The sequence below is a fragment of the Salvelinus fontinalis genome, chromosome 11, assembly GCF_029448725.1.
Source record: "Salvelinus fontinalis isolate EN_2023a chromosome 11, ASM2944872v1, whole genome shotgun sequence".
Lineage (NCBI taxonomy): Eukaryota > Metazoa > Chordata > Actinopteri > Salmoniformes > Salmonidae > Salvelinus > Salvelinus fontinalis.
The window spans coordinates 4,826,065-4,841,361 of NC_074675.1; the positions used below are offsets into that span (position 1 = coordinate 4,826,065).

The 15,297-nt window shown below is 42.7% G+C and overlaps 1 protein-coding gene across 1 annotated transcript in view; it reads left to right on the forward strand.

The window, feature by feature from the left end:
• The first annotated feature begins 11,007 nt into the window (after positions 1-11,007).
• Positions 11,008-15,297, forward strand: part of LOC129864902 (interferon gamma 1-like) — a 5,234-nt gene continuing 944 nt past the window's right edge. The window contains exons 1-3 of the mRNA XM_055937217.1: positions 11,008-11,270; positions 12,695-12,754; positions 13,030-13,233. Coding sequence (XP_055793192.1) covers positions 11,142-11,270; positions 12,695-12,754; positions 13,030-13,233 — 393 coding nt within the window. The 5' untranslated portion in view covers positions 11,008-11,141. The remainder of the gene's footprint in view (positions 11,271-12,694; positions 12,755-13,029; positions 13,234-15,297) is intronic.

The window sequence follows — 15,297 nt, forward strand, 5'->3', positions numbered from 1 at the left end:
ATGACTGTAGTATAGTCTACTGTATAGACACCATCATCATGACTGTAGTATAGTCTACTGTATAGACACCATCATCATGACTGTAGTATAGTCTACTGTATAAACACCATCATCATGACTGTAGTATAGTCTACTGTATAGACACCATCATCATGACTGTAGTATAGTCTACTGTATAGACACCATCATCATGACTGTAGTATAGTCTACTGTATAAACACCATCATCATGACTGTAGTATAGTCTACTGTATAGACACCATCATCATGACTGTAGTATAGTCTACTGTATAGACACCATCATCATGACTGTAGTATAGTCTACTGTATAGACACCATCATCATGACTGTATAGACACCATCATCATGACTGTAGTATAGTCTACTGTATAGACACCATCATCATGACTGTAGTATAGTCTACTGTATAGACACCATCATCATGACTGTAGTATAGTCTACTGTATAGACACCATCATCATGACTGTAGTATAGTCTAGTGTATAAACACCATCATCATGACTGTAGTATAGTCTACTGTATAGACACCATCATCATGACTGTAGTATAGTCTACTGTATAGACACCATCATCATGACTGTAGTATAGTCTACTGTATAGACACCATCATCATGACTGTAGTATAGTCTACTGTATAGACACCATCATCATGACTGTAGTATAGTCTACTGTATAAACACCATCATCATGACTGTAGTATAGTCTACTGTATAGACACCATCATCATGACTGTAGTATAGTCTACTGTATAAACACCATCATCATGACTGTAGTATAGTCTACTGTATAAACACCATCATCATGACTGTAGTATAGTCTACTGTATAGACACCATCATCATGACTGTAGTATAATCTACTGTATAGACACCATCATCATGACTGTAGTATAGTCTACTGTATAGACACCATCATCATGACTGTAGTATAGTCTACTGTATAGACACCATCATCATGACTGTATAGACACCATCATCATGACTGTAGTATAGTCTACTGTATAGACACCATCATCATGACTGTAGTATAGTCTACTGTATAGACACCATCATCATGACTGTAGTATAGTCTACTGTATAGACACCATCATCATGACTGTAGTATAGTCTACTGTATAAACACCATCATCATGACTGTAGTATAGTCTACTGTATAGACACCATCATCATGACTGTATAGACACCATCATCATGACTGTAGTATAGTCTACTGTATAGACACCATCATCATGACTGTAGTATAGTCTACTGTATAAACACCATCATCATGACTGTAGTATAGTCTACTGTATAAACACCATCATCATGACTGTAGTATAGTCTACTGTATAAACACCATCATCATGACTGTAGTATAGTCTACTGTATAAACACCATCATCATGACTGTAGTATAGTCTACTGTATAGACACCATCATCATGACTGTAGTATAGTCTACTGTATAAACACCATCATCATGACTGTAGTATAGTCTACTGTATAGACACCATCATCATGACTGTAGTATAGTCTACTGTATAGACACCATCATCATGACTGTAGTATAGTCTACTGTATAGACACCATCATCATGACTGTATAGACACCATCATCATGACTGTAGTATAGTCTACTGTATAGACACCATCATCATGACTGTATAAACACCATCATCATGACTGTAGTATAGTCTACTGTATAGACACCATCATCATGACTGTAGTATAGTCTACTGTATAGACACCATCATCATGACTGTAGTATAGTCTACTGTATAGACACCATCATCATGACTGTAGTATAGTCTACTGTATAGACACCATCATCATGACTGTAGTATAGTCTACTGTATAGACACCATCATCATGACTGTAGTATAGTCTACTGTATAGACACCATCATCATGACTGTAGTATAGTCTACTGTATAGACACCATCATCATGACTGTAGTATAGTCTACTGTATAAACACCATCATCATGACTGTAGTATAGTCTACTGTATAGACACCATCATCATGACTGTAGTATAGTCTACTGTATAAACACCATCATCATGACTGTAGTATAGTCTACTGTATAGACACCATCATCATGACTGTAGTATAGTCTACTGTATAGACACCATCATCATGACTGTATAGACACCATCATCATGACTGTAGTATAGTCTACTGTATAGACACCATCATCATGACTGTATAAACACCATCATCATGACTGTAGTATAGTCTACTGTATAGACACCATCATCATGACTGTAGTATAGTCTACTGTATAGACACCATCATCATGACTGTAGTATAGTCTACTGTATAGACACCATCATCATGACTGTAGTATAGTCTACTGTATAGACACCATCATCATGACTGTAGTATAGTCTACTGTATAGACACCATCATCATGACTGTAGTATAGTCTACTGTATAGACACCATCATCATGACTGTAGTATAGTCTACTGTATAGACACCATCATCATGACTGTAGTATAGTCTACTGTATAAACACCATCATCATGACTGTAGTATAGTCTACTGTATAGACACCATCATCATGACTGTAGTATAGTCTACTGTATAGACACCATCCTCATGACACCTGATGAACTGATAACCTGATAGTTAAAGCTTGTATCTTCTATCTCAGACCAGTGATACCTGATGAACTGATAACCTGATAGTTAATGCTTGTATCTTCTATCTCAGACCAGTGACCCCACAGTCCAGGGGAAGGCTCTGTCCCAGTTCATTACCATCTACGAGAAAGCCTCCAAACTGGCCCTGAAGTTCCATCTGAAGAAGGACAATCGCAGGAAGAGACGGCAAGCCCAGAGGCTCAAATCAAGCATCATGTAGATGACCAACCGTGTCTAGTGTGAAGGCTAGGTGTAGGGGGAAGTTACCCCTAGATACTGATCCTGGGTCAGTTTATAATTTCCCCCTCTAACGGTGAAGGTTAGGTGTAGGGGGAAGTTACCCCTAGATACTGATCCTGGGTCAGTTTATCATTTCCCCCTCTAACGGTGAAGGTTAGGTGTAGGGGGAAGTTACCCCTAGATACTGATCCTGGGTCAGTTTATAATTTCCCCCTCTAACGGCGGTTAGGATTGGGGGAGGGGCAGCTGATCCTAGATCTGTACCTCGGGGAAACTTCCCCCCGGAGACACAATGGAGATACATTTTGAAGTTACATATTTCCTTGATACAAAACTCTATTTATTTTGTTAAGTTATTTCATCTATTATTAATTTATTTAATCTATTATTACGTTATTTCATCTATTATTAAATTACTTATCATTGTCAAAAGAGTATTTATTTTTCATGAATCAAAAGGAATCTATTTTGTTAATTAATATTTATTATTTATTATATAGAAAATGCTTTTCTCTTGGAATATAAAGAGTTATTTCTTGCAGTTGAAGATCTGTAAGTTCTATGAGTGAATAAAGTGACATTAAGAAAACAATTCTGATGGCTGATGTGACCTATCCACACACACACACACACGCACGCACACACACACGCACGCAAACACACGCACACACACACGCACACACACAGGCACGCACACACACACACACGCACACACGCACACACACACACTCACGCACGCACGCACGTACGCACACTCACACACGCTCACGCACACACACTCACGCACGCACGCACTCACTCACGCACACACACACACACACTCACGCACGCATTCACTCACGCACACACACACACGCACGCACGCACGCACGCACCCACACTCACACGCACTCACTCACGCACTCACACACTCACGCAGTTTTATTTCCCTGATGTGAATTGAATTGTGCTCAGTCACATTATTTCCGATTGCGGTTCTGGAACTGTAAAGGTGAGGTCATTCATTCGATGTTGTCCCGGGGTTCTGGAACTATGACGGTGAGATCATTAATTCGGTGTTGTCCCGGGGTTCTGGAACTATGACGGTGAGATCATTAATTCGGTGTTGTCCCGGGGTTCTGGAACTGTAAAGACGAGGTCATTCATTCGGTGGTGTCGCAGGATGACTGTGTTATAGGAACCTTTATTTTAGATCCCACCATTCCGTTTTGTCACCTGACGTGTTATGGGGTTGCGCGGCCGACCTACGCTGAAACCCCAACCTGTCATCCTTTCTGAGGTGACAGAGTGACACCCACAACTCTAACCATTTCTCTCTCATGGAAACTGACAAGCATCTATGCATTAGCAACTAGCAACTAGCCTGAATAAGCAAAAGTGGTTCTTGAAAATAAACCATTTTCAATAGATAGTTAAATCAAACCACATTCTTTCAACATCAATATTTGTCTGAATGTAATGCCGCTGTCCCCCCTTTGAAAGAGCCTGGGTGTCAATGAAAGATAGCATTAGCATCTATCTGTACTAGCATCAGCATCTATCTGTACTAGCATCAGCATCTATCTGTACTAGCATTAGCATCTACCAGTACTAGCATTAGCAACTAGCAACTAGCATCTAGCAACACATAAGTCTTCTAAGAAATCCTCTATGACAGTGTTACTCATAAGTGACATGACAGCCCAAGCCCCTTCCTGTTTCACACCACATAGGGCCCCGTCTCTTCTGAGTGCTGATACAGGATGCGTCTCAAATTACACCCTATTCCCTATTTAGTGCACTACCTGGTCAAAAGTAGTACACTAAATAGGGAATAGGGTGCCATTTTAGGAAGCTAGCACACTGACTGGGGTGAGAGGGAGAGACGAGAGAGAGAGAGAGAGAGAGAGAGAGAGAGAGAGAGAGAGAGAGAGAGAGAAAGAGAGAGAGAGAAACAGAGAGAGACAGTGAGATACATGGAGAGAGAGAAACAGAGAGAGTGAGTTAAGGAGAGAGAGACAGAGAGAGAGAGAGAGAGAGAGAGAGAGAAACAGAGAGAGATAGAGAGAGAGAGACAGTGAGATACAGGGAGAGAGAGAAACAGAGAGATAGAGAGAGATAGAGAGAGACAGAGAGAGATAGAGAGAGAGAAACAGAGAGAGTGAGATAGAGAGGGAGAGAGAGACAGAGAGAGACAGTGAGATAGAGAGGGAGAGAGAGACAGAGAGAGATAGAGAGAGAGAGAGACAGTGAGATACAGGGAGAGAGAGAAACAGAGAGAGTGAGATAGAGAGGGAGAGAGAGACAGAGAGAGAGAGTGAGATAGAGAGGGAGGGAGAGAGAGACAGAGAGAGAGAGAGAGAGAGAGAAACAGAGAGTGAGATAGAGAGGGAGAGAGAGACAGAGAGAGAGTGAGATAGAGAGGGAGGGAGAGAGAGACAGAGAGAGAGAGAGAGAGAGAGAGAGAGAGAGAGAGAGAGAGAGAGAGAGAGAGAGAGAGAGAGAGAGAAAGAGAGAGAGTGAGAGAGAGAGACAGAGAGAGAGAGAGAGAAACAGAGAGAGGGAGAGAGAGAGACAGAGAGAGAGAGAGAGACAGAGAGAGAGAAACAGAGAGAGTGAGAGAAAGAGACAGAGAGAGAGAGAGAGACAGAGAGAGAGAGAGAGAGAGAGAGAGAGAGACAGGGAGAGATCAAATATACAGACAACAAATTCCAATTGGCTATATTAAAACTCTTTAACATCGTCCTTAGCTCTGGCATCTTCCCCAATATTTGGAACCAAGGACTGATCACCCCAATCCACAAAAGTGGAGACAAATTTGACCCCAATAACTACCGTGGAATATGCGTCAACAGTAACCTTGGGAAAATACTCAATACTATCATTAACAGCAGACTCGTACATTTCCTCAATGAAAACAATGTACTGAGCAAATGTCAAATTGGCTTTTTACCAAATTACCGTACAACAGACCATGTATTCACCCTACACACCCTAATTGACAACCAAACAAACCAAAACAAAGGCAAAGTCTTCTCATGCTTTGTTGATTTCAAAAAAGCCTTTGACTCAATTTGGCATGAGGGTCTGCTATACAAATTGATGGAAAGTGGTGTTGGGGGTAAAACATACGACATCATAAAATCCATGTACACAAACAACAAGTGTGCGGTTAAAATTGGCAAAAAACACACACATTTCTTCACACAGGGTCGTGGGGTGAGACAGGGATGCAGCTTAAGCCCCACCCTCTTCAACATATATATCAACGAATTGGCGCGGGCACTAGAAAAGTCTGCAGCACCCGGTCTCACCCTACTAGAATCCGAAGTCAAATGTCTACTGTTTGCTGATGATCTGGTGCTTCTGTCACCAACCAAGGAGGGCCTACAGCAGCACCTAGATCTTCTGCACAGATTCTGTCAGACCTGGGCCCTGACAGTAAATCTCAGTAAGACCAAAATAATGGTGTTGCAAAACAGGTCCAGTCGCCAGGACCACAAATTCCATCTAGACACCGTTGCCCTAGAGCACACAAAAAACTATACATACCTCGGCCTAAACATCAGCACCACAGGTAGCTTCCACAGAGCTGTGAACGATCTGAGAGACAAGGCAAGAAGGGCATTCTATGCCATCAAAAGGAACATAATTTCAACATACCAATTAGGATCTGGCTAAAAATACTTGAATCAGTCATAGAGCCCATTGCCCTTTATGGTTGTGAGGTCTGGGGTCCGCTCACCAACCAAGATTTCACAAAATGGGACAAACACCAAATTGAGACTCTGCATGCAGAATTCTGCAAAAATATCCTCCGTGTACAACGTAGAACACCAAATAATGCATGCAGAGCAGAATTAGGTCGATACCCACTAATTATCAAAATCCAGAAAAGAGCCGTTAAATTCTACAACCACCTAAAAGGAAGCGATTCCCAAACCTTCCATAACAAAGCCATCACCTACAGAGAGATGAACCTGGAGAAGAGTCCCCTAAGCAAGCTGGTCCTAGGGCTCTGTTCACAAACACAAACACACCCCACAGAGCCCCAGGACAACAGCACAATTAGACCCAACCAAATCATGAGAAAACAAAAAGATAATTACTTGACACATTGGAAAGAATTAACAAAAAAACAGAGCAAACTAGAATGCTATTTGGCCCTAAACAGAGAGTATACAGTGGCAGAATACCTGACCACTGTGACTGACCCAAACTTAAGGAAAGCTTTGACTATGTACAGACTCAGTGAGCATAGCCTTGCTATTGAGAAAGGCCGCCGTAGGCAGACATGGCTCTCAAGAGAAGACAGGCTATGTGCTCACTGCCCACAAAATGAGGTGGAAACTGAGCTGCACTTCCTAACCTCCTGCCCAATGTATGACCATATTGGAGAGACATATTTCCCTCAGATTACACAGATCCACAAAGAATTCGAAAACAAATCCAATTTTGATAAACTCCCATATCTACTGGGTGAAATTCCACAGTGTGCCATCACAGCAGCAAGATTTGTGACCTGTTGCCACCAGAAAAGGTCAACCAGTGAAGAACAAACACCATTGTAAATACAACCCATATTTATGTTTATTTATTTTAACTTGTGTGCTTTAACCATTTCTACATTGTTACAACACTGCATATATATAATATGACATTTGTAATGTCTTTATTGTTTTGAAACTTCTGTATGTGTAATGTTTACTGTTCATTTTTATTGTTTATTTGACTTTTGTATATTATCTACCTCACTTGCTTTGGCAATGTTAACACATGTTTCCCATGCCAATAAAGCCCCTTGAATTGAATTGAATTGAATTGAGAGTAAGAGAGAGAGACAGAGAGAGAGAGACAGCGAGAGAGAGAGACATTCTCCACTGCTCTGTTTTCTGTGCCTCTGTAATGCCAGCAGACACAATGAATGAACTTTGGCCTAGATAGCAATAAATACCAAGAAAAAGTAGATTTTCTTTCCCCATTCATAATAAATAAAGTGGTAAAATATGAACGATATATAAACTATAGTTGATGATAATAAAATAGATAGGATATAGCTGGTTTACAGTCAATGCAAATCCTGCTCTGAATGAATGACGTTTTCTTGGGAATATTGATGAATATTCTTTAAATATTGAAACGTCTATGTGCATTTTACATCATATGTATGTACACTATATATACAAAAGTATGTGGACATCTTTTCAAATTAGTGGATTCGGCTATTTCAGCCACACCAGTTGCTGACAGGTGTATAAAATCTAGCACACAGCCATGTGATCTCCATTGACAAACATTTGTAGTAGAATGGCCTTACTGAAGAGCTCAGTGACTTTCAACATGGCACCATCATAGGATGTCAACTTTCCAACAAGTCAGTTCGTCAAATGACTGTCCTGCAAGAGCTGCCCCGGTCAACTGGAAGTGCTGTTGTAGTGAAGTGGAAACGTCTAGGAGCAACAACGGCTAAGCCGCAAAGTGGTAGGCCACACAAGCCCACAGAACAGGACCACCAAGTGCTGAGATGCAACACTCACTACCGAGTTCCAAACTGCTTCTGGGAGCAACGTCAGCACAATAACTTTTTGTCGGGAGCTTCATGAAATGGGTTTCCATGGCCAACCAGCCGCAAACAAGCATAAGATCACCATGCGCAATGCCAAGCGTCGGCTGGAGTGGTGTAAAGCTCGACCACCAGTGGAAACACGTTCTCTGGAGTGATGAATCATGCTTCACCATCTGGCAGTCTGACGGACGAATTTGAGTTTGGCGGATGCCAGGAGAACGCTACCGGTCTGAATGCATAGTGCCAACTGTAAAGTTTGGTGGAGGAGGGATAATGGTCTGGGCTTGTTTTTCATGGTTCGGGCCCCTTGTGAAGGGAAATATTAACGCTACAATGACAGTCTAGACGATTCTGTGCTTTCCTGTTTCAGCAAGACAATGCCTCCGTGCACAAAGCGAGCTCCATACAGAAATGGTTTTGTGTCGAGATTGGTGTGGAAGAACTCGACTGGCCTGCACAGAGCCCTGACCTCAACCCCCTCGAATACCTTTGGGATGAATTGGAACGCCGACTGCGAGCCAGGCCTAATTGGCCCAACATCAGTGCTTGATCTCACTAATGCTCTTGTGGCTGAATGGAAGAAAGTCCCTGCAGCAATGTTTCAACATCTAGTGGAAAGCCTTCCCAGAAGAGTTATAGCAGCAACTCCATATTAATGCCCATGATTTTGGAATGAGATGTTGGACGAGCAGGTGCCCACGTACTGGGGCGGCAGCGTAGCCTAGTGGTTAGAGCGTTGGACTAGTAACCGAAAGGTTGCAAGATCGAATCCCCGAGCTGACAAGGTACAACAAGGCAGTTAACCCACTGTTCCTAGGCCATCATTGAAAATAAGAATTTGTTCTTAACTGACTTTAAATAAACTGACTTTAAATAAATAAAATAAAGTTAAATTAACATACTGTTGGTCATGTAATCTACATGTATTGATAATATCTAATGACTACGTCTTCAGCTGTCTCTCAAACCTATTCAATCACTGACGAAAGAGACACACGCTGTTTACCTACAGAAACGAGGGAAATGGCTCACTATGGGCCCTGGTCTAAAGTAGTGCACTACCCCTATGGGCCCTGGTCTAAAGTAGTGCACTACCCCTATGGGCCCTGGTCTAAAGTAGTGCACTACCCCTATGGGCTCTGGTCTAAAGTAGACAACTACCCCTATGGGCTCTGGTCTAAAGTAGTGCACTACACCTATGGGCCCTAGTCTAAAGTAGTGCACTACCCCTATGGGCCCTGGTCTAAAGTAGTGCACTACCCCTATGGGCCCTGGTCTAAAGTAGTGCACTACCCGTATGGACCCTGGTCTAAAGTAGTGCACTACCCTATGGGCCCTGGTCTAAAGTAGTGCAGTACCCTATGGGCCCTAGTCTAAAGTAGTGCACTACCCTATGGGTCCTGGTCTAAAGTAGTGCACTACCCTATGGGCCCTAGTCTAAAGTAGTGCACTACCCTATGGGTCCTGGTCTAAAGGAGTGCACTAGCCTATGGGTCCTGGTCTAAAGTAGTGCACTACCCTATGGGTCCTGGTCTAAAGTAGTGCACTACCCCTATGGGTCCTGGTCTAAAGTAGTGCACTACACCTATGGGCCCTAGTCTAAAGTAGTGCACTACCCCTATGGGCTCTGGTCTAAAGTAGTGCACTACCCCCATAGGGCTCTGGTCTAAAGTAGTGCACTACCCCTATGGGTCCTGGTCTAAAGTAGTGCACTACCCTATGGGTCCTGGTCTAAAGTAGTGCACTACCCCTATGGGCCCTGGTCTAAAGTAGTGCACTACCCTATGGGTCCTGGTCTAAAGTAGTGCACTACACCTACGGGCCCTGATCTAAAGTAGTGCACTACCCCTATGGGTCCTGGTCTAAAGTAGTGCACTACCCCTATGGGTCCTGGTCTAAAGTAGTGCACTACCCCTATGGGTCCTGGTCTAAAGTAGTGCACTACGTAGGGAATAGGGTGCCATTTGGGAGGCAGCCCTACAATGATGAAAGAGAACTATGCCTACAGAGACCAACAGATTAAATATATCAGTTATTGCATTACCTCATAAGAGTGTTAGTTTGGTGTTAGTTTCAGTATTACATCAGCACATGCATCATTTACTACAAAACCAGTTAGAGGAAACACCACAGTTTCATTAGTTGATCAGCCAGAACCACTAATCACGAACCGCCCGTCATGCCTCTGGTCAACAGTAGTGTTCTATGTAGGGGAATAGTGTGCCGTTTGGGACGTAACAAAGCTCTTCACCTGTTCATTCTAAGATGACTTCAACCCAGACGTCCCCCTCACCACATACCTTCTCCTGATTCTCCTCCTCTTCCCCCTCATCATACCCACATCACCAAAGAACTTCCCCAGAACGTGTCATAACTACCTGTTTCCTAGGGATTCCAACCCAAGACCCCATGCTCTGCTGCAAAGAAAGGTGTTACTGAGCGGCCGTGTGTTGGTGTGTGATTTAAAGGAAACTTCGCTCAGTCAGAGAACCCACAACCTCACACCTCTATCGTTTCTGCCTCTGCCTCAACTATATAAATACCTGCCTGTCTTAGCCTCAGCATCAGTCAGACAGACACAGAAGAACAAGACTTGGGTAGTGTCAGATACAAGGCGGTCTCGTTAAGTCAACTCAAGTCAAGGCCTTTGACTGAAGTTTCCGTACACCGATTGAGGACTATTGAGCTTTGAAGGATCTTCAGCGTGAGGTTGAGGACCATGGATGTGTTATCAAGGGCTGTGATGTGTTTCTGCTTGATGGGCTGGATGACTTTAGGATGGAGTAATGCTGCTCAGTACACATCAAATACCATGAAGAGCAACATAGACAAACTGACAGGCCACTATGTAAGTATCATACACATTATTAACTGGGGAAACAGGGGTTTCTCCTGACAGACAGACAGACAGACAGACAGACAGACAGACGGACGAACAGACAGACAGACAGACAGACAGACAGACAGACGGACGAACAGACAGACAGACAGACAGACAGACAGACAGACAGACAGACAGACAGACGGACGAACAGACACACAGACAGACAGACAGACAGACGGACGAACAGACAGACAGACAGACAGACGGACGAACAGACACACAGACAGACAGACAGACAGACAGACAGACAGACAGACACGACAGCTAATTGGCCTCTACTGGCTGTGTTTGCGTCAGCAAACTTTAGATTCCTGCTTCCTAATGGGAGACCAACAGTAGGACAGAACAGGGAGATCTCCTTCCTAATGGGAGACCAACAGTAGGACAGAACAGGGAGATCTCCTTCCTAATGGGAGGCCAACAGTAGGACAGAACAGGGAGATCTCCTTCCTAATGGGAGGCCAACAGTAGGACAGAACAGGGAGATCTCCTTCCTAATGGGAGGCCAACAGTAGGACAGAACAGGGAGATCTCCTTCCTAATGGGAGGCCAACAGTAGGACAGAACAGGGAGATCTCCTTCCTAATGGGAGGCCAACAGTAGGACAGAACAGGGAGATCTCCTTCCTAATGGGAGGCCAACAGTAGGACAGAACAGGGAGATCTCCTTCCTAATGGGAGGCCAACAGTAGGACAGAACAGGGAGATCTCCTTCCTAATGGGAGGCCAACAGTAGGACAGAACAGGGAGATCTCCTTCCTAATGGGAGACCAACAGTAGGACAGAACAGGGAGATCTCCTTCCTAATGGGAGGCCAACAGTAGGACAGAACAGGGAGATCTCCTTCCTAATGGGAGGCCAACAGTAGGACAGAACAGGGAGATCTCCTTCCTAATGGGAGACCAACAGTAGGACAGAACAGGGAGATCTCCTTCCTAATGGGAGGCCAACAGTAGGACAGAACAGGGAGAACATTGGATGTTGATGAGTTAGAGATCAAATGTTTGACTAAAACCAAGAGGAGTTCCACACTTCCTGCCCAAGCAGGAAAGACTTGTCAGTGAGATTGAAATGAAACAGAAAATGATGACATCATCATAACAGTGCATATCCAGGTAGGCCCATAGACACCTGGCTCAAACACTTCCATCTGAGGTGAGCTTTAGCTTAGATGTAGCTTGGAGTTTGCACTTTTGGGACTACTCTATTGTTGCCATTGTACCGGACAAACTAAATGATGTATTTTAAGTTATTTGACGTATTTAGCCCAGGTCTGACAGACACTATACTTGTGATTAGGGGTAGAAGAGCCCACTATACACAATAAACAGCACTAAGTTGAAGGAGAAAAGCAACACCACTGATTGTCATCATGTCTTGCTCTTTCAGACGATCTCCAAGGACCAGCTGTTCAACGGGAACCCTGTTTTCCCCAAGGACACGTTTGAGGTCAGATATATAGTTACACATTGTTATCCCCTTCAGGCTAACATCACCAATGTGGAACTACAGCTTACCCTTGGACTAGGCTGGACACAAAACTACCTTTCAAGATATTAAAAGTATTCTCCTTCCTTCCTTCCTTCCTTCCTTCCTTCCTTCCTTCCTTCCTTCCTTCCTTCCTTCCTTCCTTCCTTCCTTCCTTCCTTCCTTCCTTCCTTCCCTCCCTCCCTCCCTCCTTCCTTCCCTCCTTCCCTCCCTCCCTCCCTCCCTCCCTCCCTCAGGACAGTGAGCGGAGGGTGCTGATGAGTGTGGTTCTGGACGTGTATCTGAGTATCTTCAGCCAGATGCTGAACCAGACGGGGGACCAGGAAGTGAGGGACAGTCTGAATTATGTCAAGGGGAAAATTCAGCATCTCCAGAAACACTATTTCCTGGGGAGGATACCTGAGCTGAGGACACACCTGCAGAATCTGTGGGCCGTCAAGGTGAGCTTCCCTCCATGAAGCAGAACACAGATCTGGTGTCGTCTACTTTCACATGGTCATCGCTTCATATTTTAGCAGATGAAGCCACATAGCAATGACATGAACTTATTTTTGTTACAAATGAAATTAAGGATATGTCAATTAGAATGAAACATCCCATGGACTATGCAACATTTAAATCATCAGCTTTCTGGATTAATTATCCTCAAGCACTGTGCTACCATCATCATGACTGTAGTATAGTCTACTGTATAGACACCATCATCATGACTGTAGTATAGTCTACTGTATAGACACCATCATCATGACTGTAGTATAGTCTACTGTATAGACACCATCATCATGACTGTAGTATAGTCTACTGTATAAACACCATCATCATGACTGTAGTATAGTCTACTGTATAGACACCATCATCATGACTGTAGTATAGTCTACTGTATAGACACCATCATCATGACTGTAGTATAGTCTACTGTATAAACACCATCATCATGACTGTAGTATAGTCTACTGTATAGACACCATCATCATGACTGTATAAACACCATCATCATGACTGTAGTATAGTCTACTGTATAGACACCATCATCATGACTGTAGTATAGTCTACTGTATAGACACCATCATCATGACTGTAGTATAGTCTACTGTATAGACACCATCATCATGACTGTAGTATAGTCTACTGTATAGACACCATCATCATGACTGTAGTATAGTCTACTGTATAAACACCATCATCATGACTGTAGTATAGTCTACTGTATAGACACCATCATCATGACTGTAGTATAGTCTACTGTATAGACACCATCATCATGACTGTAGTATAGTCTACTGTATAAACACCATCATCATGACTGTAGTATAGTCTACTGTATAGACACCATCATCATGACTGTAGTATAGTCTACTGTATAGACACCATCATCATGACTGTAGTATAGTCTACTGTATAGACACCATCATCATGACTGTATAGACACCATCATCATGACTGTAGTATAGTCTACTGTATAGACACCATCATCATGACTGTAGTATAGTCTACTGTATAGACACCATCATCATGACTGTAGTATAGTCTACTGTATAGACACCATCATCATGACTGTAGTATAGTCTAGTGTATAAACACCATCATCATGACTGTAGTATAGTCTACTGTATAGACACCATCATCATGACTGTAGTATAGTCTACTGTATAGACACCATCATCATGACTGTAGTATAGTCTACTGTATAGACACCATCATCATGACTGTAGTATAGTCTACTGTATAGACACCATCATCATGACTGTAGTATAGTCTACTGTATAAACACCATCATCATGACTGTAGTATAGTCTACTGTATAGACACCATCATCATGACTGTAGTATAGTCTACTGTATAGACACCATCATCATGACTGTAGTATAGTCTACTGTATAGACACCATCATCATGACTGTAGTATAGTCTACTGTATAGACACCATCATCATGACTGTAGTATAGTCTACTGTATAGACACCATCATCATGACTGTAGTATAGTCTACTGTATAGACACCATCATCATGACTGTATAGACACCATCATCATGACTGTAGTATAGTCTACTGTATAGACACCATCATCATGACTGTAGTATAGTCTACTGTATAGACACCATCATCATGACTGTAGTATAGTCTACTGTATAGACACCATCATCATGACTGTAGTATAGTCTACTGTATAAACACCATCATCATGACTGTAGTATAGTCTACTGTATAGACACCATCATCATGACTGTATAGACACCATCATCATGACTGTAGTATAGTCTACTGTATAGACACCATCATCATGACTGTAGTATAGTCTACTGTATAAACACCATCATCATGACTGTAGTATAGTCTACTGTATAAACACCATCATCATGACTGTAGTATAGTCTACTGTATAGACACCATCATCATGACTGTAGTATAGTCTACTGTATAAACACCATCATCATGACTGTAGTATAGTCTACTGTATAGACACCATCATCATGACTGTAGTATAGTCTACTGTATAAACACCAT